Source organism: Parasteatoda tepidariorum, chromosome 1 (assembly GCF_982258835.1).
Source record: "Parasteatoda tepidariorum strain Cologne lab strain chromosome 1, Ptep-v5.0, whole genome shotgun sequence".
Lineage (NCBI taxonomy): Eukaryota > Metazoa > Arthropoda > Arachnida > Araneae > Theridiidae > Parasteatoda > Parasteatoda tepidariorum.
In genome coordinates, this window is record NC_141755.1 from 88,369,399 (window position 1) to 88,394,808 (window position 25,410).

Consider the following 25,410-nt stretch of genomic DNA (forward strand, 5'->3'; position numbering starts at 1 on the left):
GATGAGTAAAAAAAATTCAAATATCAGAATAGGACTTCCAGTTGAACTTATGTTCAAGAAAGCAATTTAAAATCTTCACAGGGGATGAGTTTAAAAACATTAAAAAATATTGAACAAAATATTTAAAACACATATGCATTGTAAATTGTATCAAATTTCATTTAATGAAATACATCGGTGTCAGTGTAAAATATTATACAAGTTAAGATCTTAAAGTTAAAAGTTACATGCATCATAATTGTACAGTATCGTTGATAGTATTAAAGTCACTCATACTTAATACTATGATTAATAGTTCTTTAACTGAATTGATATAGGAAGTGAATCTAACTGTCCTTTCTGCTACACAAGAATCCGATATATAAATTAAAGATTAAACTTTTATAAACTACGCTTCCTAAAATAATCTACTTAAACATTTAGTTTGCTTCAGAAACATTTGATATCTATTCAATACATTTAATTTTTTTTTTTTTAATTTTATAACAGCCGTTGAACAACAGGTCCAATTTTGAGTTAACTACTACCAACGTTCAACTCCGTATCCTTGTAATTTTGCACCTAATCCAGAAGACAAGGGAACTCCTAGATAAAGTATTGGGAGAAATTTTGCATTACCTAATTTACGTTACATGGAGAGGAAACCTACGAAAACCTTCCTCGGTTAGCCTGACAACAAAGAGACTCTTAACCCATGATCCTTCTACCACTGAGGATATTTTACGTCAGCACTGAGGTCGGCGAGAGCCGGGTACGGAAAAAAATACACTTAATACTTAAATTTTAGAAACTTATTTTATTACATTTCTTAATATACAATCTGGTTTACGATTACTAAAATTCAAAATAGAATTCTATGCTCAACACGCATGTTGGAGAAAATATTTAATAGTTTTGTTTTCTGCGTAAATATTTGCCTTTTAACAGTTAACCTCGTTTCGTCGCAAAATAAATCTCAATTGCATTATCCATTATAAGGAGCTAAGTAACACAATGTCAAATGTTTATTGGAGTTTAATTTTTAAAATTTTAATGAGATTGTTATAATTTTGAACACACCGTTATTGAACTTGTCGATATATAGATTTAATAAACAAATATTTTTTTAAGATAATACAATATTGATTTGCTTGAGAGAATTGTCGAAAAAATATCAGAAAAAGAGAGATAAACTATCAGCTATGATTGCACACCGAAAAGCAGAAATCGAACAGAATTCACATTAAAAATACTTTATTATCACAGATACTTCACTAAAATTAAAATACACTAGTTGTAATACTTATTACATTATCACAGTTTATACATATAAATCAGCTTAGCTGATACAGTTACTCGCTTGTCAAGAAAAAACATACACATTTCTATAGAACTGCACAGCAGCCATTACAGCTCAAGTCTAAATACTTGTTAAGTACAATAAAATGACGACATACGCATTATGAAATATAAAATTTAAGTAAATATTTACAATTCTTTTTGTACGTCTTAAAATACAAATAACCAGACAAAGGACGTAAATCAGACACCAGACGTCTTCTGAATTGTCTTTGTGTTCTTCACGCATCGAACGAAGAAGGGTTCGAATGCCCAGAGAATTCCTACGCAAGCACCAAGCATGCCGTTCAAATAGAATATATAGTCGTATGATCCAATTGTGTCTCGGAAGTAACCTGAAAAAACAACTTTTTTACACTAGAAAGACAAACTTAGTATGCACCTATAATGCCCAAAAGCAGTCAAAATGACTGCATTGTGAAAAAATAATTAATGTGTAAAGAAATTTGTTTAAAATTAATTTAATATTTTTTATATTTACAGTTATATAACAATTAGTATATATTAACAATTAGTATATATTAACAATAAAAAATTTTATGTTGTACAAAAAGTTTAAAAATTCTAAGAAATTGTGTCATTATATACATCATTGTTTTTCTAATCGAAATTAAAAAGCAGTCAAAATGACTTTCTTGGGCAATCTAGTGTTAATAGACAAATCTTAACAGTTTCATTGATACCATTCGCTTATTAGCCATTTTTTAAAATCGCTTAAATTTTATTTCCTAAACTGGAAAGTGTACAATAGCATTTACATTTTTGCTGCAAATGTAATCCCAAACGCTACTTTATAATCAATGTTTAATTTTTTAATACAATCATCGTGTCTTGCAAAGACAGCTCTTAACCTTTTGTTTCAGAATCTTCGTCAAAAAAAATCCTGCACATTAGGTGACGCAAATATTTAAACGAGGGGGAAAAAATTTTTCGAAATAACTTTTAAGAAAGTCGGGACAAAAAATCGAAACCTGTTTAATTGCTTGAGGGGAACAGGAAACTAAAGAAGATTATTAGAAACACCATGTTTCATTAAGCAATCGAACTGATGTTGATGTTTTTCATTCCTATGATAATGCGACAAATACTTTTGTTTTTTGCTCTTAAATATTAAGACCCTTAATGCGCATAATTTGTTTATTTCGAAAAGGGAGCTTAATAAATATGTATTAAAGGCTGTTATTTTGCATACCTACAATATATTATGTATTCATTGTTTCTTGTATTCATGAATGTTCCCGGCTGAAACAAAATTATTACCGTTGGCCTCATCGGATCAAATCGCGCTGCAATAAGAGTTAAAACGCTGACGTTTCAAAATAGTTTTATTAGGAAGAAGAGAATTTGAGTGCATGCTTTGATGGCACAAGAATTAACTATGCTGCGCCAAACGAACTTGATCAAACTTGGTCAAACGCAAAAACAAGTAGCTGCATAATTAACAATATTACAGTGTTCATTTCGTTATTTTAAAACACATTTTTATTAAGTACTTTCTGCCTCTTTGTTAGAGTGTGCAATTACACGCATCCAAATAGAGAACGAACTCTAAATCAGTCTACTCAGTAATCTAAATGTAAATTAAAACGAGAATTCAAAAGATTCAACTCACCAATATACATAGGGAGTCCAAATCCTAATAGACCAGAGAAGAAATTCACACAGCCCATTGCTATGGATTGTTCATCGTTGTTCATATACTTTGCAATTAACACAGGGTGCCTAACAAACAGAGACCCCTGAAGCATGCCAAACAGAGCCAAGTTGGCAAATATAGTCGCTTTCGTATTCATCATCGGCAAGGAAGCAGTGCTGAAACCTTGTACAACCATAAATACCATCATATACTTGGGAAGAGTCATATAACCACGATCCGTGATCCATCCAAGACATAATCGCCCAAGCAGATCACCCATGGATATGGCGGCAATAGCATATTTACCATCATCTTCATGGAGTCCTTTATCCATGGTAAAATCCACCACGGTAGTCATGGCAGGTATGAAGGCAATGAAGTGAACTGCGCGACACAAACACACCATGAGAAATAGGGGATTCGCGTAGAGACTAAACGCTGTTTTGATGTGGTCCATGAATGAATTGGCACGAGTTTCTTTTTCGTCTGTTTTTACTTTGATATCGACATTTTGTTTTTCAGATGGTAATTGTTCCTTGTGAACTTTTTCTTCGGTTTTTGGACGAGCTAAGTTAAGCAGGCGGAATTCCGTCAAGATCCGGATAACTTTAGCTTCCTCCCCGGGAAAAAGTTCTGCAATTTTTTGTTTATCAATTTCCTGGAGCTGCAGTAATTTGTTCAGAGTTTTATTTTCGGGAGCTTCGTTCCCCAACAGAGAAAGATCCGAATCCGAATGGGGTCTACACAACCTGACATTCGGTTTCAATTTGCAGCTCTTGCATTTTCGTTGAGCCTCGATGCTTTTTTTCGCGGAGTCAAAATCTTCCCTCGCGTCAAAAACGTCGTCCCCGAAATATTTAAGGTTTTTCCGGAATAACGATATTTGTTCATTACGTCTAGATTCGCACATCGATATAATTTCCTCCATGATATCGTTATTCTCGTTTTCTGAAATACTGAGGCAATCGCCCGAAATATTTAGACTGACTACTTTAACTACAAGTTCACTGTTTTGTCTCAAGTAGCTAACATCGGGGAATGCGTCGTCAGAAGTAGTCCTTAAAGATGACCTTTTAGAGGCGCACTCATTAACAGACGTAACGCTCATTCGATCAGTGCTCAAGTAGTCCATCTTTGGAACTAACTCAGTTGGGGACTTAACATCAACAGTTCCGTTGCCGTCTTCCAGTTTTTCCATTGATGACAAACTACCATTAGGACTCTTTTCAGTTTTTTGTGCGTCGCTTTTCAACCAGGGTGGTTTCTTCAAAATAAGTGCAGCTGGAATTGTGTGCATGATGATCGCTCCCATTATGAGAAAAGTCCCTTGGATGCCAAAGTTCTGCAGAAGATATTCCAGCAATACCGGGAACATAAAAGAACCGATACAGCCACCAGAAAAGGCTATTCCAACTGCAGTCGTGCGATATTTCACGAAGTACTGACTTATGACAACCTGAGGTAAAGTAACAGTAAGGGCTGAACCCAGACCTGAAATCAAAATAATGATACATTACAACATTACATACAATTATCAACACTTAAATCATGTCAGTTATGAGATATCGATCAACACAGTATTTTTACAAAATCTACATCAATTTTGCGATATCTGACATTTTTACACAATAATTACGATATCATTATGTAACTACTGATACTGATGTGATACTGAGTAATGATACATTAGATACATTAATCAATACTTACATCATGTCAGTTGTAAATGCTGAGAGATATCGATCGACACAGCATTTTAACAAGATCGATCTACTTTGCATCCGCAAGAAACAATGTTGTCCGATTTCGTCTTAGCGATTTTTCGAAAGCTATCGATAATGGGTGCTACTTTAGTACGAAGATTTGTTTGCGTTCTAGGATGGAATAGGATTATCGCTTCAGTATTTTTACAAGCAAAAACCTTATTTGCTTTTAAGTCAATTGAACAATTTGGTACTTGTGACTCTAGAAGTGATTATGCCTACGTGATTTAAATCATACTTAATTTACTGTATGCGACGCCTTGCATGTGTATCGAACTTGATTGGCTTCTGAAACAAACGCCATGGTTTATCTACGATACAGTCACTTACAGGTATCCAATTATCAAGGGCGCCGGCAGCGGGGTGCAAGAGGGTGCACTTGCACCCCCTGGCCCGGATACAGAAAAACAATTTTGTTATAAAAAATTTTTTATTAAAAATATTTTCATTCAAAAACAAATAATTAAGTAATTATTGATTCATAACAATTAAAAAATTGTTTAAACAAATAAGAATTGCAATTGTCTTGTTTGCTGTCCAAATCTGTTAATAACTTTTTCAATGAATTCTGAGTCATCTTTGATTTTTTTCTTATGCACACTGAGCATGAACTTGGCAGATATCTAAGCTATATTTTTGAATTTCATTTAATAAAATAAAAGCAATATTATATTTTCTATTAGTTATTTCGTTTAACAAAGGTGTATAACACAAACTGACTTCTCACAGCTGTAAAACTTCATCAACACAATAAATACCAATGTTAAGTGTGCCCAAACTGTAGTTATTTGTGTTTCAAAGTCAATAGCTATGCCAGCGCCATCAGTACAGTTTCTCGTGGCAAAATTTGCAAGTACAGGAAATTCGAAATTCTTTTTTAAATATCTTGTTAACAAGGAAAAAATGTATCTTGAAAAAAATTAACAGGTGGAAGTATATGTAATAACAAAACAAAATGTAATAACAGAATATTTTAAATTTTTTCTTTGGGGGGAGGGTAGTTTGTTAGAGGGTTGCACCCCCTTTTGTATTATTCCGCCGGCGCCTTTGCCAATTATACAAGTTTTTATGCGTCATTGTACGTCCAATTTAAAAAATATAAGCTTAATTTGACACATGAAGAGAAATAGTCTGTTTCCTCCTTATATAAGATGCATCAATACTTTAAAATGCCCCAAAGTTTGAAATTGAAAAGAATCGAATACTTAAGTATTAAATTTCAATATTGAAGTTTCTTACATCTCTTCGCATTCACCGAAATACTTATAGGGAAAAGAAATCGCAGAAACTATTTTCTCAAATCGGCCGCATTCATAAATTGCCCTTTACTCTGAATGCGAAAAATTCGTGTTTGAAAATTTGTAGATGCGATCGAGAACTCGATAGGAGAAATATATTTATCGCGAAAAACTCTGCAATCAGGTTCTCGTCCGCATCTCCGAATTCGTATTTGCTTTGTTTTCGAATCCCTCCAAAACAAACTTGTGCTAGAACATAATACACGAAAGATATAGTAAAAGAATTTGAGAAGGGTCGATACATACCGTTCACACCACCCCAGAGGACTGTAATCCACACAATGTCAGGAGCGAAGAAACATGCTGCAGAGCTTAGAGTACCGACGATACCACCAACCACGATCACTTTCCGTGAACCATACTTTTGTCCAAGGATTCCAACCACAGGACCTACAAAATACACGCGCTATAGTCAAAGCAAGGATTATCAACATACTATCCACTTACAACGAGAACTCCTCCCGACTGAAAACCTGAGGATGTCTTAATTCGGAATCAATAAAACCATTTCTTAAGGTGAAGAATTGAAGAGATTACTCTCCCAACCAACACCAGAGATAACCATACCCCTACACTTCCGTTTGACTTGTAAACTAAAGTAATAAAGTAATGTCTGGAGTATTTCTCGTGATGGTCAGATAGTACGAGATTTAAAAATGAATATTTTGAGTTCTGTTCATTTTTATCCCTCACCCTCAATGACAGAAATGAAAAATTACGTATAAAGATCAGCTATTTTTCAAACGTTTAATATTTTAAACCTGCGTTTAAAAATCTTTAATATTTGATAAGGAACTTGACGCTTGAAATTATTTACATTCAGAAAATATGCAAGCAAATACTGATTTTCAATGAAATAGAAAAACATCAAACTGGAGTGCAGATTTTGTTTAAACAAGCTTTACGTATTTGAAATAATTGCTTTTAACAAGTCTATTCTTTTTAGAAATGTGAATAGCGTGTGATTAAAGCTTTATTAAGTTTATAGCACTTTTACTTATAGCTGTTGTAAGAAAAAAGTTGTTCTTGAAGAAAAGTAAAAAATTCCTTAAAACTTAGATTTAAAATTTTATCGTTAGATGACTGATTCAAAATTACAAATATTTGTCATCTTGTTAACTAGTTGTTCGAGTAAACTAGTTGTAAGGCGCACTCCTAAAACACCGTGAGACAATTAAGATCACAAAATGTCTGTATTTAATAATTTCCATAGTCTGAAAACTAAATCGAAAAAATTGCTATCGTTTTATCAACCAGGCAGTGCGTTAAGGGTTAAAATGCGTAAGTTTTGAATCTTTATCCTTTAAATTTATCAGCTTCATCGCTATTGATATCTACAGGCTATTTTCCGGAGCTGTTTCGCCATTGAAAGTAATAAAAGTCAGTTTAAGTGCATTAAATTCGAAAAAAAGTTTTACTTGAACTTGATATTGTTTAAAAGGAATTAGCAAAATAAAAAATAGACAAATGCTTAAGATAATTAACTTTAATAATAAATAAAAAGCCAAATTGGTGAGATATTTTCACCTCCGTGATATCACGAGGAATAACATTCAAGTATTGCAAGGCAATACAATTATGTTCAGCTTATAGAGATGAACTTAGTCACTTTTGTTGGTCCGAGCACAAAAATTTAATTCGAGAAGCGAAATTTTGAGATCAAGCCCATCGAGCGCGATATTTCATATTATATAAAGGTAGAAATTCAAAGAAACATACGATACATTATTTCAAATTACCGATCTTCGGATGATGACATCTTATAATTCTAAATTGTTTATACTTAGTAATTGAACCATATAGTTTATAAATATTTTTTTAGGCATGAACCTGACAGTGGTAATTTGGGTTTATAGCAACCGGGGACAAACCTTTTTTTTTTTCTCTTTTTACAATATGTTTGACCTAATACTTTTTTAGGGGGGGGGGGGTTCGGAGTCACTAACTTTTAGATAATGTTAAGACTTAAATTTTTTCTCAAATAAAATTTTATATCTAATAAAATTTTGCAACTTTTCCATAGATATTTTTAGGTAATCAAACTTTCATAACCTTCTTTAATTTTTATTAGATTTGTTTTAAAAGTTAACAGTTACAAATGTAGTTTGTTACACTTAGGTGCTTTTCATAGTTTTCATTGCTTTTTACTGAATAATAAGTTTTTTTCTGAAGACTTTCTCCATTCAATATACCACCAATTTGTGGAAATTAAAAAAAAAACACCACGTGTAAAATAAATTACAATATTAACAGACATTTTGTTCAATTTTTAGGTAAAGCGTATAAAAATGTCAAAGTTATCGGGCCTATAAATTTCAAATGAAAGTTTGGATATTTAAAAAAGATAAAGGAATTTTAGTCTAAAATTTATTTTTAATTACTTTTTAGGAACTTGGCGACTTTCTAAGGTTGACGCCGGTGACAGATGTCCCCTCTTCCCTAAGGTTACAGATTCTTTATTTCATTATATGTATAGATTTAATAAATTGGATAAAGGATATGCATTTATAAAAAATTGTATAAGCGTTTCGCATTGAACTTTTCAATTTAAAACATGACAATTAAGAAGTATGTTTCTTTAAAAACTACAATTTATAACAGTTATTTTTCATTTTAACCAAAACCATAACTCAGTTTATTTTATTCATTTTTATGCATGTACTTAAACAAATATTGAACTAGATGCAGTTTTAAAAAAGCGAATTCAGCTGTCTGTCATAATTTAAATTTAAGACTATAAATAAAATGATAAAATTTTTCTCATAAAATATTTTCAAAATAATTTTTAGTCTTTATTAACAATTTTTAACACATTAAAGAATTTTATAAGTGGGGGGTTCCACTATAATATGTAGGATTCCATAACCGAATAAATTTAATAAACGCTGGTGTAGAGAAAGCTAGATAATGAGCCAATTCTGAATAACTGTTAACATGAGGTAAGCTATGATTTCTTTTTAATATGAGGAAATACTGACCAAATAAGTTCCTTGCTGATGATCTCACACTGAATGGCATGGATGCACTTTTTCTATCAACTCCAAAGATTTCAATAAATGCCACAAACAAGATGCCGGACATCCGGCCCAGTCCTGCCATAATCAAGTTAATAGCACAGGCAGCAATGGCTACTACCCAGGCAAATCCATCATCAGGTTTGGCTACTCTCTTCTTTGGCGGAATAGTCTTTGAAACAGCTATTACCCTGTATTAAAAAAAATGGTTCATCAGATTATGTATAAGTGTTACAAATACCACTTATAGGTTGTCTAAAGCAAGAACTCCCCTAGCCATTCATCTGGACCCGTGGCGGTGACTATGGTAACGAGGTAGAACTACTTCAAGCAGGGGTGTGGGATCATTGTTTAGGACAAATTTTGACTCTAGTCGGCGAGAGAAAGGGAATCTTTTTCTTCGGTCTATTGTCCCTAGAATGAAGCTACCCTCCCTGAAATGCGCTATTCTTGTTTCCACAGCAGCAGACGGCTTCAGACTTTGTGGCAAGGGAAGTTCTTACCGTAGACAAATTATAACAATTCTAACAAGCCTACTGTAGGAATCCAAGCAATTTTTAAGGCAGATGATACGCTTCTTGTTTTAGTGGCATCATCTACGGCCACGAATACGACTTCAGTCACACACAACGTCACAACTAGTTTTACAGGGGGGACACATTCCTACTGCATTCTTCATCCACAGATCGTAATCTTAAACGAAACCAGATAGATCGTTCTGATCTCTCTCCAATTCAGTACCCCCAGAGGTATTTGTTATGGGAACTTGGAAGACTGTGATCTTGACAGATTTAAAGTGCTTTCGCCACCAATTAATGCACGGATTTTTCACCAGGAGGGATTCGAACTCACAAGAACATGAGACCAGCGTCCTACCAACCAGGCTATCCGGGGCCAATGTGTAATGAAATAACTTAATGGAATTAATCAACGTATGCAGTCCTCGTAAAGGAACAAAGCAAAAATCAGGACACTTCAAAAGAAAAGATATTTTTTTCGGAACAGTATGCATATATCAGATTAATCTCAAAAAGGACGAACGGCAAACTTAAAGTGCAATTTGCTGTACTTAATTATAATAAAAGTCAAATTTTATTGCAAAATAGTAATTAAATGTACTACTTTTTTATTTCAAATTCACCTTATTTAAAACAAAGTTTTGTCACACAGTAATAGGGAAAAATTTAGGTAGTTTTGTTACAGACCATTTAGTTGTAATTTTAACTACACGTTTTGCGAAATATTTTATCAACAATTAAAGACTCAAGTTTTCATAACTTTTGGTAAATTTGCCAACATTTTAACACTAGAAAGACAGAATATTGTTGTATACCAAGAAAGACTGAAGGGATAGTTTGGTTTTTCCCAAATTGTGTGTTTCAGTTTAATTAGGTATCCAAAATCTTAAAATATAATCAATTTAATAAAAACTTATTTTAGACTATCATTGAAATTCCATGGTATTTTATTTTAGATTTGATTATCTATAATATTTGATTAAAACTGAACAATGGCTTCACAATATTATCCGTATATATTAGTTTCTCTGATAAGATCAAAGTAAACATTTAATGCTGTCTTAATATAGACTTGCATAACTGAAGTAATTACAGGGCTAAAGAGAATACAAGGGCTAGTTCACTCCGCTCTTAGAGCTGAAGCTACGATTTCCCTCCTCATGACGTCACTGTGTCTACAGATCTCGGAGATCGCGAGCAAAGATATGATAACTTTGCATCTTTCTCTTGTAAAAATAAGTTAGACTTTTTCTGGCTATTATCCTTCAAACTTTACGTAATTAACACATTATTTCCGTTCATAAACATAGTTCAAAAAAAACTTTCTTGGTCATTATACTTGTATTAAAAAAATACCATTTTAAACTTATAAAAATGTTTTACTAGTTGGTGAAAATGACACGATAAATACTTTATTTTAAAAAGTTCAGTTTTAACTTTAACTATTAAGAAAAATGAAGGCGTATATCGACACTTTTTTTATCTACATATTCTTTTATAAAGATAAGTTAAATTTAGAATCCCTGATTTTAAAATATGTCGTTAATAGCAATTTGTTCATACTTAATCATTAGGAAACATCAACCTTAAACGCTAATTACTGAAACAAAATAATAATTTAGGTTCATAATGACATCAGAAATTTTACAATTGTTTATAGACATTTAAATTTACGATGATATAATATATAGATATTTAAATTGAAGAGAATATAATTTTTTAAAAAAATCATAAATATTTAGAATAACTACAAAAAAAATATGTTATGAAATTAGGAGAATTTCAACTATATACTATATATTTTATTTATACTTTTTACTTACATTTTAATTTTCTTTGACTTTATCTATTTTTTAATTCTTTTCACCGCCTTTCTTTATGAAGTAGCGAGGCGGTTTCTATTTAGATAATGAATTTTTATAAAAGTTCTTTACGACAGAATAAACGTATTGCGGTTTTATATTAACTGTGTCATTTCGGAATCCATTCTTTACATAGTTGTTCATTTACTTTAGGGAACACGCGGAAAATTATTTTTCCTTTTAGTTTTCTATAAAAAAAATTTCAAGTTGCAATCGCGCAAACTGGCATTTCGATAATAATTTTAAATTCTTGTAAATTCACTGCAAAAACTGAGGAAAGTCATTATAGTAAATAACAAATGTCTTAGAATATCTCGCAAAAAGAAATGCTCCAATATTAGTTAGAGCTAGTAAGGCCGAATGTTCCGTTCTTGAAGTAAAAGTGCGAGCTTTGCGCCAAAGTGACGTCACTAGAGTGACGTCGGAGGATCGGCGCGGCAAGAGATACTTCAAAGGAGTGAACCAGCCCTTCTATTCTCTTTAGCCCTGAGTAATTAACATTCTTTTTTAAAAAAAAATGCAAATAATGTTATATAAAATTCTACCTTTTGATTGAAAAAGCATGGAATTAAAATCTGCATTATATTTTATTGGTGGAAAATGTATACTTCTAAAATTTGAGGCTATACTAAAAAGAAATTACCCTAATATGCCAAAAAATAGAAAGAAAAAAACAGGCTGATGAATTCAGATTTTTTTCTGATATAGTGCCATTCTTCCCTTTCACACTCCTTCAAAGTCTATTTGAAGCAGTAGGGTTATTAACTGGTATTTTTTTCTCATAATATGTTTACAGTGTATTATCAAATTTTGTATCAAGAAATTTTGAGAAAAAAATTCCAAAGTACGTAGATTTTTTTAAAAAATTTTTTTAGCTTATCTATTCTGTTATAGGATTAAAAATGAATATTTTGATATAAAAATATATAGCTTAAATATTTATTTATTTTTTGATGAATGCCGTTACCAACCGACAGCCCGCGAAGCGTTTTTTTGTGGTGCGTGAACTGAAATATATTAGTTGTCATTTTTTTGCGGAGAATTTTCGTAAAAAATTTATGGGTTTAAAATACTTTTCTTTCGCTAAAAAGAAAAAACTAAATTTCTTAGTTTCTGTGAAATTTAACATACCAACGGTGCAAAAAAATTTATGTCTCAGGTTTTGCAGCCAAGAAAATATTTATTCAAATACAAAATAATCGTGCATGTTGCTTTTTTCTTTTTTAGTTTTTTTTTTTTTTTTGTATTTTGTGAATATAATATTTTGTGAATATTTAGCATGTGCATATCAGAAATTTTTTCGAAGAAATTCTCCGATTTAACTTTTTGAAACTATACATTTTGGACGAAATTTACATTTGTAAATTTTAAAACGCATAAAGGTAATGAATATCATGTTTTATTTAAATTCTTATAATTGAATATCGCATGGGCGGAAAAGAAAAAAAGTTCAGATGCTTGAGAATTTTTTTTTTGTTGCTATAATTCCTAGTAAGTCAACAAAAAGAAATTTTTTTTGATGAAGTTGCGGCTGGTGTTTTTAATAGCCACCCCGGCATCATGAAAGTTGGAAACCCCTGTTTTGGATTGTTTTAAGGGGGGTGGGAAGTAAATTGTAATGTAGACGGTTTGATTTCCCTAAAAAATTTGCTCCTTAGCCTATGTGAAATACCTGTTGTACTTAGGGTCAAATGCATGTTACTGACTTATAAAAAAAAAAGTGTATAGCAAAAATAGAAACAGATTCAGAAAAAAGGGTGGTTTCATTTAAGAGAATTTTTGTTCCAATAATACTGATTCCTTGAAGAAAAGGGGAAGACAAAGAAGCGATTCAGTTTTATATTAACTCCTTTTCATCAGGAAAACGTTTCGGGTTTCACTTTTTTAATTATTAACTTTCACTAGTTTTGACATTGAGATAGCTTTTTTTATTTCTTTTCGAAAGGAAAGTAACGAAAAAAAAAATCAAATCATTCTTAAAGTCGTTTGTTCATGGAAATTGTAAGTTCTAAACACATAAAAAAAAACTATCAGACTAAAACTAATAGATTTTATAAAATATAAATTTCATGATAATTGTTACATAATATACTAAACATTCCATATAAAGAATTTTAGGAATTTTTTCGGCATCGAAATATAAAAACTTCATTAAACTAATAACTATAAATCGTCTGCGATACTTTTCATTTATGATTGATAATTAACTTTAATTAGAAACTTTTCTTTTGCTAACTCATAATTTTAATTAACAGACAAGTAATTCAATATTGCGAGTTAAAACATTTTAATTGATTTAAAAAGGGAGTTCTGAATAAAAATAAACTGAAAGAAAATTTTAGAACACAAAAGAAAAAAGCCTTAAGTTGATTACTATAAATGAAGCTCGCTTCATAATGTTTAAGTAATACTCATTTAACACGTTGAATGCCGCGCTAATTTTACATGACTTGCCCGTCTGGCCAAACGGTAAATAACTACAAACTAAATTTGCAAATATTACAGATTTTGCTAGTTTTTGAAAAGGTTTAGCATGACATATCTGAAAAAAGTGGCGAATTATGTAAGCCTACGAATTGTTTAGAAATAGTGGTGGACAAAAATCTACTCAATTCAATTTATTAAACCAAGAATCACAATTAATAAACTACCACTTGAAAATATTTATCCGCTGTTCGGAGCAAGTTGGCATCTCTGTGTATATAAATAAAACTACTTTTGTGTGTTCTATATCGCATTAATTTCTTCAAACCATTTTAGTAATGATAATATAAAAAAATTAAAAGCATTAAAAATTTACTCGAATTATGTGTTTCTAATAATCTTGGCTTCACCGGTAACCGGTGACCCCCATGGGGCTACGAACAAACTGTGCCGGTCACCGGTGACCCACATGGCATTCAATGTGTTAAATATTCAAACAGGCAATGAATTGTGTAAAACTTTTATTTCAATAGGGATTTCTGTATTTTTATTTTTAGGAAACACTCACTTTTCGTTAATTTTCTAAAATGTACAAAAACCAGGAGAATTTTTTTTAAACCTGTTGACCAGAAAAAACTGGTAAAATCCATCAGTAATCCAGTCTACTGGTAAACCCAGCTGAGTTGCTAAGGGTTCTAAACTAAGGTCATTTTTTATGAGAAATATCAGGACAACTACAAACCCTGCATAATAGTATAAAATCAATTTATAAAAAAAAAATTTCAGTAAAAAGTTACCAGGTTCAATTAGTGCATCTCATACCCTTGTTTAAAAACAACTCGTAATTCAAGTCCAAGACTTCCTATATCAAATAATTTTAAAAAAAGGGTTTCAATGATCTCGAAAAGAAACAGTAAATATGCCACTTAACATTTTTGAAAAGAAAAAAAAGTAATTTAGAAGACGGCCCCCACTATTCACCATTTAAAAATTCTATGTTATGTTGATTCAATCACTTTTTTTCGGAAGTCTGATCAAAGAGGCCAATCAACAATTGTGAAACTGCTAAATTTCATTTTACTTTGTTACTAAATTTTCTATGACCTCTGAGCGTATGATAAAATATAAGAGTATGATCTCTGAATCTCTTTCATAATTTAAAATATTTTTCTTTGTCATAAATTGACTGAAAAAAGTTTGAAACAGTGAATTATGTGGCTAAAGCCCAAGATACTTAGTATCCAGGGTATCCTGGATACTTGGTATCCAGGGCTTTAGGTAAGGCTACATATGCCTGAAGCATGCATAATTAATGGATGGTCCCTAAACTCGAAATATCAATTTTTTAAACTTGTGCCTGCGCGTGTGTTAAAATTAGAATATTTTAAGGCCTTAAACTAAAAAAAAAATAAGTGCGCATCCTTTTTCGGAAAGGGGCAAAAGAAAAAATTAGGCTCTCAGGAGCTGCAAGGATTTTAGTATTTATACCAACTGATAACTTTATTCTTGAACAAATATAATGAAAACAATATAATTCAGTTTGAAAATTAAGACGATGTATAAATGTTTCCGAATTTAAAATCATTTGTAGTTCTGAACGTTTAATCTTTAATAAAATTATAGCAGTGCAAGGTTTAAAGAATATATAAAGTACAAGATTTATTTTCTATTAAATTCTTGAACTATGTTTTCTTTGAAAATATTTTAGCTAAAGAAAGTTTTCTGAAAAAGTTAATTAGATAAAGCTATTATTAAGACACTAAGTCAATTCGAGAGCCGCAGAAAAAAAAAGCACATAGAAAAAGGATGCTTTATTTTGTTGGTTGGTTTTTATGCAAGAGTGATTTGAGGAAAAAGCCGCAAAACTTAGAATTTTGTAAATACTTCTTTAGCAAAAAAATTAATAAAAATACATTTTTAGGATCTACTTACTGCATTAAATTTTAAATTTTGCTTCGTTTTTTTTTTCTTCGAAAATTTACTCTAAGTGCTAATTATTTTATTAAGAATATAAATTACAAAATTCTCTATATAAATTTAAAAATTTCGAACTTTGAAAGAAGAAAATCTCCTGGGGTGTTTCTTTGCGAAAATTTCTTTAAAAAAAATAGTTATAAATTTGAATTTATTATACTACGATTTTAACTACTACTAAGGTGAAGGCTACTAGCGGCAAAAATGTGCGAGTTTAGTTTTAGACTGTTCCCAAATTCTAATTGAACTCAATTTGTTACAGTTACAGCTTTTAGGTTCAAAGCACAAAGATCTGCGGATAGAGAAGATCATATTCAGTGGTCGGAAAAACTACATTTTTTGTAGTTAAGTACAAGTACTTTTTTTTTAATGTAGCGTCAATAAACTATGTAGTTATTATTTCGCTACTTTTAGAAAAGAAACTTAGCTGGCTTCACCAAAATTCAAAATTATTTTGGAAAAAAATTGTCCTGGTTAAATATGAGATATTAAGTTTTAATTCATTTTTACATGTAAAAGTTTCCTTATTCTAAAGCACTTTTCACGATTTTGTTCTTTTAACCTCTTAACTGTATGCTCTTGGTTTAACTTTATATGTGTGGTTTAAGTGAACAATGCTTTTTTATATCAAAGAACAGTGTGCAAAACCAGAAACGGACCACCCTACATAAATTTGATCTAATGATCGGATTTTCACGTTCTAGGACTAGAATCTTATTAATGGTTGGAGGAGATGACAGTAAATATGCTAATTAATGCAGATGATATTTTAAGTTACGAATATCAGGCACAAAAACGTACTTTTTAGTTCCTGTGAAATAAAATTTAAAAAAAAGTCAGATATTTAAATTTGATTTCTCAGGAACAACTCGACCGATTTTCCAACGATTTTTCCGAGCATCAGACACAGATCTTATTAACGCTCGGAACAGAGGCATTCTTATTGAGTACGCAAACAGGCCCGAGAAGGATTTGTACCAATCAAATTCAAAAAATCTTTTGCGTTCGAACTTTATTTAACATTGAGAGTAGTTGCCAGGATTCGCTGTAAACTACTGCTTTTTTTGTGTCGCACTACTCCCTACACTACTTATTAAAAAAAAATAGCGCACAACACTAAGTAGCGACTACAGTAGTAGCGCGTTACTTCCGACCACTTATCATATTTATAGTCCAGAACTAAAAAACTTAGCTAGAGAGAAAGGAAAATTTACTTTCATAACCTTCTATCAAAATATAAGGAGGAAAATATGATTAAATTATGAGACTGCCTTTCTGATTTTTATGATCAAAAGAAAACCATTTGGCATCTTGTCAATTTTCGCATCTATTTATTACCGTGAACAATTGTTTACACATATGACCATTATTAAAACAAAGTATGCTTACTGAAATTTGCACCCATTCCTTTAATACGCTGAATTTTATGTTATCTTTCAATCCTTATTTCCCAGCTATGTTCATGTTAAGCGTAATACTTTTAAATGTACTTTTTTATATTATGTACGAATATTTAGGTATACGTACGTATTTGAGTATCAATAAAATGACCCCTAACTTAAAATTGTAATAACTTAGAGTTTTATGAACCATTATAAAAGATAAGACGCTAGTTCGACGCTTGTTTTCAGGCATAAAAAAATATTTGAAGAGGTTAATTAGAGTTTTAATGGGTAAATTAAAAATTCATGGCTACCCACAGAGGGATAAATTACCGATAAAGGGTCAATAAATTATTGGGTAGATTGATATTCGTTTGTCATGCTAAAGTAAATTGAAAATCCTAAAATTAAAGATTCGAATCTTCGCTAAAGTGACCTGAGCTTATATATTTTTATAATGCACCATCAGGGGTCTGTTTAGAAGAAATTTGGGTCCGTTAACGGACCCTTCACAAAATATCTTTCCATAAAAACGGACCCTTCACAAAATATTTTAACTTAAAAACGGACCCTTCACAAAATGATTTTTCTTTTAATCGGACCCTTCACAAATTTGTTTATCTTCATTATTATTTTATCAATCGAATAAACCCTTTCCAGGGCAGAAAACAAGAAAGATGGATGTAAACGAATTAAGTTTTGTCTTCGGCAGACGATTCTTCCATTATTCGTCCGAAATGAATATTCTGCGTTCAGCAGTATAGGCTAAATACCAAATATTTGTATGTTGCATCTCTAATTTAGAAGCAGCAATTGTTGTTTATTTTTTAAAATTTAATTTTTTTAATTATAATTTTACAGTGTTGAGCATTATCATGTATGTCTTTACAATTTAAAAACTCCTTGAAAAAGTTTTTTTTTTGCAATAACGGACCCTATTTGCACAAATTCATAAAAGCGGACCCTGATTGAAAAAATGTGAGTAATTTTTTCACAATTTCACGAAAAACGGACCTTTCACAAAATGCCTGGACAGACCCCTGATCATAAAACCAAGAATTTAGGATACGAGAATAAGCTAAAAATATCTACATATTGACACAGTATTTTAGCCTATTCTGTTAAGGTAACGCCGCTAATTTTTATCAGCTCCTCAATTATATACCAAAGATTATGTATGCCAAAGTCGAGTAAGCTTTTCTTTTAAGTAATTCGACTGAAAGAATATTTTTAAAGACAAAAATATTGCATAAAGTTAAATTTTTCATAACGTTACTATGAGAGCAGCGATGGATGGCTCAGGGAATAGAGCTTTCGCCTTCCAATGAGATGAACCGGGTTCGAATCCCAGCGATGGCTGGTTGACACGAATTCCGTATCCAGCTTGCACCGCCCACAGTGCTGACAGGAAATATCCTCAGTGGTATTTTGCGTGGTGGTGATGGGTTAGAGTCCAGTCCCCCCGTCAGGCTAAACCGTGGGAGGTTTCCGTAATTTTCCACTATGTAACTCAAATACTGGCAAGTTCCATCAAAGAGTACTCTACGAAGGCAAATTTCACCCAACACTTGATCCAGAAGTTAGTTCCCTTGTCTTCTATATTGAGTTCAAAATTACGTAGTCTAACATTAGTAGTCGTATACCCAACTTTCGGTCGGTTGTTCGACGATTATAAAATATAAGCATTCAACGACTACAAAGAAGGCATCACAAAAGTTCTCTGGAAGTTCTTCATGATTTACTGTTACCGTAATACAATAAATCACAAAGTTATCGTTGCATTCCTTACATTTCATTACATTATTAAGACTTTACTGCAACTTTACTGAAAAAAATTTTTTTTTTAAAAAGCAAGCAATTCACAATCTGTAATTAGCATGTTTTGTTTCAAAAATAAAAATTTATCTTAAGATTTTGAAACTAGTTCAATTTCACCGTATACGTTATAAAATGGAAAACTTAAAAAGTACTAATTTTTACCAAAATCCCAAATAGTAGTGTAAGGTTGATTTTAATGTCAGCGACAAACTTTATCACGAAGTCCAACACGGACTATAAATGATTAGCAAATAAACCATGCAAATAAAACAATATTTAAATTTTTTGTTTGATTATTCTGCCACGAAAATAAATAATTAGACAAAGAATTTTTTTTTAAAAAAACAATGCTTTTTTGGTCTAAGAAAATTTCTGAAACGAAAATTTCATAACATTAAAAAGCTTACTTTTTAAAAATATTTAAAAAGAAATGTCTAAAAACTAAACAAATGTGTGACTCAAAGCAAAATTTCCCTAATTGGATTTCCTAATTAGAGAAGTTAAACTTCAAATTTCATTTGATTTCTCTAATCATGTAAATAGAACGTGTAGCTTCTGTTGCACGTAGGATTGTAATCAAAGAAAACAATTTTTTTTAACAAAATGGTAGCACGCAGATCTGAAAACGCGTTATTAACAATTTGGATTTATCACTTAACACAAAAACTATAAAAGCAGTCAGAGAACTCATAAGTGCTTTGGAAATTCCATTAGAATTTTAAGGTTAAATTTTAAAAAACTTTCAAAGAAAGTGAAGTAGTCACAAGGGGGAAGGGTGCATTTCAAGTACGCTTAAATCATCGATGTAATTTGTTTTTTTTTTTTTTTATTTGGAAAACAATTGACTCAATTAAAAAAATTGAATTTTTTTTACTCCTTTAGAATAGTTTAATAAAAATGATTTTTTTCTCTTGAAATTTGAAACTTTTGGCATCAAAACTTGTAGTTTAGGACTTAGTTCAAATACACTTTAAACGTAAATAACTGGCAATTTTGAATCGATGAAAAAATATCAAAAAGAACAAAATAAAAGCTCTTGAAGGTCGGTGGAATAATCCTCAGGTAAGTGACCTTATGTAAAATCTTCCCAGAGATTGCTACAAAAATCACTATGGCGACCATTCTCCCTTGCCGAATCAAAGTGATTTTTATTTAAAAATCGATTTTGATTAAATGGAATCTGAGACAAATAAGGTTAAAACAAATACTGCACATTTTTTGAGATTCTAGGACTAGCCTATTTTTATTTAACTGGGTAATAATTTTTAAATAGTTTGGCTTCACTATTTTCTAAAAAAAACTTTCTAATCACGCTGAAAAAATGAAATGAAACTACAATTCTCAAAACATTGCCTAAAAAGCAGAATAATTAGTAAAAAAACCAATCAATATTACATTAGTAACATTTATAAAATATTATGGTTTGTAAAACATTTGTGAATACTTTGCTTTTTAATAGCAATGAAACATTAATTTTTTTACATTTTCATTATTCCCAGAAAACAATCGTTAGAAATTAAAGTCTGCCATTCACTTTTTTCGCCTTTTTTTGTATGAAAATACATACATCGAAATTGACCATCGGGCACCTTATAACTTCTTTGGGGTTAAAGCATTTTATTTCATCAGTAAACGAAGCAAGACACTGATCGGGTTTTTGATATTCGTTCATATTTAACAATTTAAATTTTTAACGATATACCAATAACAAAACTTCATATAACAACCAATGTCACAGAAATGACCAAAAGTTCATCTAATACTTGTCTATTAAAAACAACATTTGGAAGCATACCAGATCTTAAAATATATTCTTTTATGCATTAAAATGAAAATTTAGAAACTTAAATTTTATACTTCATGCTTATTTCGATTCAAATGTAAGTTTAACTCTCAGAACTAGAAAAGATGTTAGGAGGGGAGGTCAGTGATCTAAAATTTTCTCTACTGCGTTATTCGTTAAATTTTATTCTACAAATTAAATATATTCTACAAATTATAAATTTTAGCGGGGGAAATGGGATACCTGCAAGTGACGTAGTGTGGGTATCTCGATCCTGATTGGTTGTTGAAACGTGGCGTTTGTTTACGTTAGTTCTTTCCACTATGTCGAGTAAGCCAAGCCCGTCAAGTATAAATTCTCTTAAGTGACACATTCTATATTCTTGGAAAAAGATTTCAATTCTTTCACTATATGTTTACGCAGAGACTTAACATAGTCACGAAGCCAAGTGGAGCATAAACTAATGCATCGAAGTTGTCAGGTACACAAAACAAAAATATATAACAGTTACAATAAAATACGTAAACAAATCATTTTTTATTTCCTATGAGCTGCACAATCAGTCTTCCCGATGAGCACACCTAGTGCGTTCTCCTGAAGTGGTATCCGCTCCTTCAGGACCACCACAATGGGTGAGATACCGTTGGTCATGTTAATTTGGACGTCTAGTTTCTGCCACACTAGATGGCAGCACAGACAAATAATAAATCTAAGTAAAAGAATTAGAGGACAAGAATTATATTTCAACTAATTCTATGTGCCATACGGCTCTGTATTTAATTAACTTATCGTTAATTAACTTTCTAACTTATGTAGAGAAACTTAGCTCAACTTTAATACGCTATTTTGCTGATAAAGATTTGCTGGCGCTGACGTCATAGGTCACATGTTTGGGTATGGGAGGTCTTCTTGAAGTGCAAGAACCCGATTGTTTAATATGCGGAAAGCGTTGCAGTTTTCCTGTGAATATTTCAAAGGAAAAATTTTTTTATCAAAACTATAATTGAGGAAAATTATTCGTTCGAAAATATTCGTAATTAAATATTAGTAATGTTGAGGGGGTCGATATGCGGACTGTATTACTAATGATTAAGAACAAACGAAAACTATTTAACAATTTAATGAAACGATGAATGACGCCATTTTAAGGACATCCGACGATATCAAAACAAAAAACTACAAGAGCTCTTCTTTTCGCCAAATTAAAAGATAAACGAAGACAAAGCCGAGAGAGGCACCAACAAGTAATATATTCGTAAATTATGCATAAATTATATATTCGTAAAATTCGAATTATTCGTTGGGAAAAATATTTATTTTATGCAACAACAAAAAAGTTACAATTCAATAAAATTAGCATTTCATTTAATAAATTATCCCTTCTCAGTAAAAAAAAAATACCTTGCACGTGCATTTATGAGCTACAAGTAATCTGTAATTTAGAAAAAGAATGTGCGAGAATTAGATATTTATCAGATATTATCATAAAGCACTATAAAATGGCGATTTAAAAAATTAACAATTCTAGGTATACATAGCTCAGAATATAGTTTCGTCATTTAATTTTGTTGATAACTAATAATTCAGTATTTATATGTTTTATAAAAAACTATATAATTTAGTATAATTTGTGCTATGAAAAGTGCTTTGTCTAATCTAGTAAGTAAAAATAAGAATTCCTTATCAAGCAATCATACAAATATTTGTAATACTTTCATTATTAAATTTATTTAGTTAAATAAAAGTAAGAAAAATTAAAGAAAAAAAAAATTTTTTTTTCAGAAAAAGTTTCCGAGAAATTTATGAAAGTTCATATTAACATTTCGTACAACTAGAACATTTTCTAAACTTCACCATTTAACTTCTAAACCGGACCTGTTGCACCTATAGGCTTTTTATGCAGCTTGGATGAATTTATTTCATTTTTAGTGGTGCACTATATGCTATATTATGCATCAATTTGTTTTCAATTTATTCTTTTCCCTTTTTAGGTGAAAATTTAAAAACTCATTTCTACATTTTATAAAAAAAAATTTTATAAATTTCTTAAAAAACTATTATAATTAGTATCATTAATAGTATGAGATTTTGGATTAGTTTTAATAGTAATTTGTGGAATTTTGGATTTTTCACTAAAAAAAGTATCAACGTACTTTACCCTTGTGTTAATATCAAATTACACAGATTTTGATAATTAACTTACCACCAGTAAATATTCGAAACGCAAGAATAAAAAAGAAAAGTCTTCTACACTTTCTCAAATTAATTATTTACAACAAATTTAATTTCAAGAAAATATTTAATTAAAAAAAAAAGGCATTCTACATTTCAAAAGTAATTACCTAAGTAGAACAAAATTAGAATTTTAGTCAAAAAAGTGTCTTCCTACGATTCATTTAATATAACAATCTAAATTTAAATCTATTATTCTGAAAATGCACAACTACGAAAACTAAGCTCATTTTTTTAACTCCTTTATGAACCTTCTGAACTCCTTCGACGAGAAAAAGTTTACTGACTTGTATTGTTTCGCCGCAAAACAAACCAGTTTCACTTACATTAACTCTATCAAGTGATTTGGAAAAAATATTTAGAAATTTAAAAGTAAAAAAGTTAAAGAATTGCAGAAAATAACTTAACTAGAAAAACTTATTCCTAGAGGTAAAAATAAGGAATTTGATTAAATTTCTTCCCGAAAAATAAGATAAAGTTCTTAAATACTTTAACATAGATTGATAACAATTTCAACTCTAAATAACTCTTGTAATTATATAGACAAGTAATTTTCCGTTAGCTTTTAAATTGCTCAAAATATATACTATAATAATAAAGGTTTTCTTGCAAAAGAATACGCATACTGCGTTAAAATTCGTTGTAAACTTATTTGAACTAATTTGAATCAAATTAAGATATTAAAAACGGCAGTTTTGAAAACATGCATTTTTTTATACTAATTTCTAAACTACCTTTATTATACAGAATTTTACTAAATTAAATTTTTAACACTTGACGGTGAAAATAATTAACTTGCATAGCAATCACCTGTATGAATTCATACAGTTTTAACATTTTTCATTCACTAAATTGCTGAAGAACAAATAATTCGCTTACTTTTCGGACTCTGATTGCAGGCATTTCTTTTCTTCCATAGCTAATTAGGAACAATAAATATTTCGTTACAAAATAAATAGACAACTTTCCGTCCCGTCAGCATTACAAATTGTTGATTAATAAAAAAAAGAGGAACTCAGTTACACCCGATGACAAGTCAAAGTTAAGGTAACTTCTCCGTCCGACACTTGACTGAACTAAAGACACAATGACCAACAATGCTCGAAGGAAAAAACTCGTTGGCTACAATGAGAGAGAAGATCGCCAAGAATCTTCCTTTATCGCGCCAAAAGAAGAATGAAAGTATACTTCCCAACAATAAAATAAATAGTGCTATCATAAATATTTATACACATGATAGTATCTATATAAATAAAATTTTATTATACATATTAATTTCGACGAAGAAATATAAAAATAAGCTCGAAATTTCACTGTTTTTAATAGCCAATAAAAATGAAACAAACTGTATTTACGTCTATTTATATAGACCGGAGATAGCTCACTAAACAAACCGAACTCATGCTCTCAAAACCCTATATAAGAATAATTATTGTTGTTGTTGCAAAGTGGTTGTTTTTTTTGCGGAGATTTTATTCATTTTTTCATCGGAACAACGCTAGAAAATAGACCATAGTTAAGAGTCGAAATGCAGATTTGTTTTTGAATTTTGGATAACATTTTATTGCATTTTTAAATTTTGAATAAAATTGTTTTAAAAAGCTCTTTTATAATATTAAAAGGGTACTAAAAAATATAGTTTTTTAACCAAAAATTTTCAGATGAAAGCAGGAATAGCAATAGAACTCTCAATTTAGGGGTAGAAAAAATTCAAGAAAGGCACGAATTGATTTTTTTTTTTTTTATAAAATAAATTAAAAAAAATTAACAAACTGTAATTTACTCATACTTGTGATCACATGCAAATATTTGTTGTGGCCACGTGTATATTTGATCTGTATTTAATTTTTTAATTTCATAACTTCGAATATGCTCCAATTAAGATGCATACTAAATTCTGTGCATGATATTATCGTTATTTTACCACGTTTATATCAACTTGCCTTCGGGTATGTCTGTTCGGGTGGAATTTTGTAATCGATTTTAAACTAACTTCCCGACTAGCTACAGACTTCAAATCTGTCACACAGTTCAGAATTGGATGACAATGCATGAAAATGAAGAGAAAGAAGACATACAAAGTAAAATTAAAATTAAAATTGAAGAAAAATTAATATTTTCGCGATTGTCTTTTGTTGTCGATTCGATTATTTCAAATTAGTGTCACATGTCAGTTGAAAAGTTTTATGTACAGTGAGTGAAAAAATTGAGATTTTGGAAGTGAGTACAAAAAAATCAAAATAAAAATAATATTTTTAAAAACCACGTTTTTTGTAGTGGAGAATAATAATTAAAAAGCAAAAATTTGAAAAACGAAAAACGTGGGGCGCATGAAATACATAACAGTACATATACACATTTTCTTACT

At 30.6% G+C, this 25,410-nt stretch overlaps 1 protein-coding gene across 1 annotated transcript; it reads right to left on the reverse strand.

The window, feature by feature from the left end:
• Positions 1 to 1,216: 1,216 nt before the first annotated feature.
• LOC107440451 (uncharacterized) lies at positions 1,217 to 24,241 on the reverse strand. The gene is made up of 5 exons (XM_043047152.3): positions 23,922 to 24,241; positions 9,014 to 9,240; positions 6,282 to 6,425; positions 2,951 to 4,465; positions 1,217 to 1,673 (listed from the first exon to the last, which is right to left on the reverse strand). The coding sequence occupies exons 1-5, from the start codon at positions 23,957 to 23,959 to the stop codon at positions 1,522 to 1,524; spliced, it is 2,076 nt and encodes a 691-aa protein (XP_042903086.2). The 5' UTR covers positions 23,960 to 24,241; the 3' UTR covers positions 1,217 to 1,521.
• Positions 24,242 to 25,410: the final 1,169 nt, after the last annotated feature.